Raw genomic sequence first — 3,191 nt, 5'->3', positions numbered from 1 at the left:
TCTCTGCTGTGTGGAGCGTCAGTTACAGTCCATAAGAAAAGCCCAGTCTCTGCTATATAGAGCTTCCGTTACAGCCTATAAGGAAAGCCCAGTCTCTGCTATATAGAGCTTCAGTTACAGTCCATAAGGAAAGCCCAGTCTCTGCTGTATGGAGTCAGTTACAGTCCATAAGGAAAGCCCAGTCTCTGCTGTATGGAGAGTCAGTTACAGTCCATAAGGAAAGCCCAGTCTCTGCTGTATGGAGCTTCAGTTACAGTCCATAAGGAAAGCCCAGTCTCTGCTGTATGGAGCGTCAGTTACAGTCCATAAGGAAAGCCCAGTCTCTGCTGTATGGAACTTCAGATACAGTCCATAAGGAAAGCCCAGTCTCTGCTGTATGGAACTTCAGTTACAGTCCATAAGGAAAGCCCAGTCCCTGGAAGTGACAGATCAGATGATATCCACAGTGAACTCCCATCACCTCAAATCTCCACATCCATTTGAAGACTGTTGGGACTAGAGGGGAAGTGCTATTCAAAAACCACCACTTTTAAATTGAACAGAAGTAGGGCATTAAATCAGCAATCATCTCTTATGTTAAGACCACATACAGCGTTGCACAGTGTTCTGATGGAGCATGACAGACTGGGAACATACCAGAGAGATGGTTGAACAGTGTTTTATTGAGGCGAGCATGACAGACTGGGAATATACACGAGCTCTCGACCAAACCGTACAATGTTAAAGACCTTGTTACTTAAATGCATCTAAAACAATCAAATGCAAAGCTTTCATTAACAACCAAACAGAAGACAATATTAATGTGTCACCTTGGTGAGCTCATGGAGTAAGATGAGTGGCATTACGCTGTACAACCAAATGCTTAGAGTTCAAAAAACACACAGCGTGTGAAGCATGTTAAGAAACATCTGTTAACGGGCCACTGACTGCTTGATAGAAAGTAACGAGAACAAAACAGTTGGACAAGACATTTGGTTCAACAGTAAATGGGCTGAACTGTTAAACAGCTTGTATCTACTTTGTTGTTGAGACGCTGCCTTGATGACCAGAGAATGGCTTGTAAGTTGTGTCCCTTCTGTATTGAAGACCAGTCAGTTCAAACAAGAGCGGGCTAACTCAACCCATTCCCTAGTTTCTGGTGTTACCTACCTACCATACTGACATGCTAGCAGACACACAACCTTCTAAACTGGACATCAATCCATCCAGTATTCAAAAAGGAACGGTCCCGTTAACTCGGTCTCCTTATCCTCCCTTTCGTAGGTTCATTAATACATGATTTGTACACAACCTTTTCATTGTAAAGCAATCCAGGGAGAACATTTATTTTCCTGCCCTTTGCCAATTGAGTTTCAGAATGACTCAAATTCATTTCTTTCCATATTTGGTTTTTCTGAATTCAACACAACTCCAACAATAAAACATTTTGAAGGAATAAGTTGCAACTAGTATTGTTTTTTGAAGTGGTAGTTCACAAGTGCAGCTCCTAATACCTGTCCACAATAACATTTTTAACAGTTTAATTTAACTTAGTGCATTATGTTTAAGTGCCTGGTCAATGTTTCAACTCCAGGAAGTCCCTCCATAGAAATGATTACCCAAGCCAGAGAACACAGTAGACTAACTTGAACACACACTAGCAGTTTTCCAGCCCTGTCCTTGGTCTGTGAGGGGTATGCAAGAACGAAGCAGGTGGATTCCTGTTGGTCTCCTTTCTCTCCACACCTCCTTTGCCCTGATAGGATCTCTATCCCTGCTTCTGTTTCTTCAGGTAGCGTGAGCGCATCCCCAGGTGTAACCCCATGATGTAGCTGTTCAGGAGCCTGGCAGGGCACAGCACGGTGGTCAGCCAGCCCTGACGAAACAAACACCATTATCAATCTGGTCTCAGAATCCATGCCTGTTATTTTCATCGTTAATGTCATAATTAGTTGGGTATTTACAGTCTAAACTCATTACTATTAACTTGCATCAAGATACTTGCCACTTGAATAGTTCTGCATTTGCAAAAGCAAGAGCTTCAAGCAATGATCATTTGTGGCCAACTGTCAGGGAAGAATCCTCGTAAATTGACGAGGTAGAATCTGGTGAAACCTGACAACTACTTGTTGAACCTTGTGATAAAAACGGTCATCCTGAAGCCTGGACAGTATTCTATCGTATCGTTAGCCCGTCCCTACCATTACTGCGTGAGGCAGGTAGCCGTTGGTCTGGCTCTGCAGCCCCACCGTGTTGAGCTCTGCGGCCACATAGCGGTCAGGGTTGGGCTTGTCCAGTGTGGCATGCCGGATCTTACTCAGCTTGGTGGCCACGAAGAACGGCAGGACACTCTGGAGAGGAGAAACGACTGTTACTCGAATTCACATGGATGTTCCCTCACTGGTTTGAAAGCAAACTCCTCCGACAGCTAAATATGACCAAGCTTGTGAGAGACAGTAAGGCTGACGTGTTAGGGATAACATTGTGGGGGTTTCTGGGGGGTGAAACAAATAATGTATATAAACCCTGGATTGCTGATGCCATGTATTGGCCATTGAGAGGCTTTGAAGTCACCGGTCAACCATATTGGCATTCCCCAGTAGAACAGTCCTCCATAGGAATGAATGGAATTATACAGCATTTCAAAAGTACATGTATTTAAGTATTTTCTGTTGTTGTCGTGGGGACAGGAAAATGTATCAATACAATAAGGAACATTTTTATATAAACAAAGAAATTCTCACATATTTTAAAATATGCATTAAGCTGTCTCTAATAGAATAAATGTGGCAAAAAAAAATGTAGACATTAATACATGCATTTCTATAGCTTCCAAAATATATTTTACAATGTTGGGGGAGAGCCAAGATGGAGGCATGGTGGCTTCTACACAGCACCCCCTATCAGTCATCTAGTGGATATACAAATCATTGGTTAAAACAGGTCAGTCTTCAGTCTCACCTGAATGAGGATCCCTTTGCTCTTGTACTCAGCCTCCAGCCCGCGGGAGAAGAAGTCCACAAAAGCCTTCGAGGCAGAGTAGACCGTGAGGAGGGGACAAGGGTACATCCCACTGGCAGAAGAGATGTTGAGGATGGCCCCCTTTCTCCTGAAACGGGTGACACGCAATCTGATGTTTAGGGCGCTACCCCTCAGGTCAGAGACAACACTAAACCCTCAGGTCAGAGACAACACTAAACCCTCAGGTCAGA

The 3,191-nt window shown here is 43.7% G+C and overlaps 1 protein-coding gene across 1 annotated transcript; it reads right to left on the bottom strand.

Moving 5' to 3' along the window:
• Window positions 1–642: 642 nt before the first annotated feature.
• Window positions 643–2,330, bottom strand: LOC129850474 (very-long-chain 3-oxoacyl-CoA reductase-B-like; the record flags this gene model as incomplete). The annotated part of the gene is given in 2 exon segments (XM_055916861.1): window positions 643–1,855; window positions 2,181–2,330. Coding segments are annotated over 2 exon segments (258 nt in total), but the record flags the coding sequence as incomplete, so codon positions are not given.
• Window positions 2,331–3,191: the final 861 nt, after the last annotated feature.

Source organism: Salvelinus fontinalis, unplaced genomic scaffold, assembly GCF_029448725.1.
Source record: "Salvelinus fontinalis isolate EN_2023a unplaced genomic scaffold, ASM2944872v1 scaffold_2044, whole genome shotgun sequence".
NCBI lineage: Eukaryota > Metazoa > Chordata > Actinopteri > Salmoniformes > Salmonidae > Salvelinus > Salvelinus fontinalis.
Note: the sequence above shows the minus strand (reverse complement) of the source record. Positions and strands in the feature narration are given on the sequence as shown.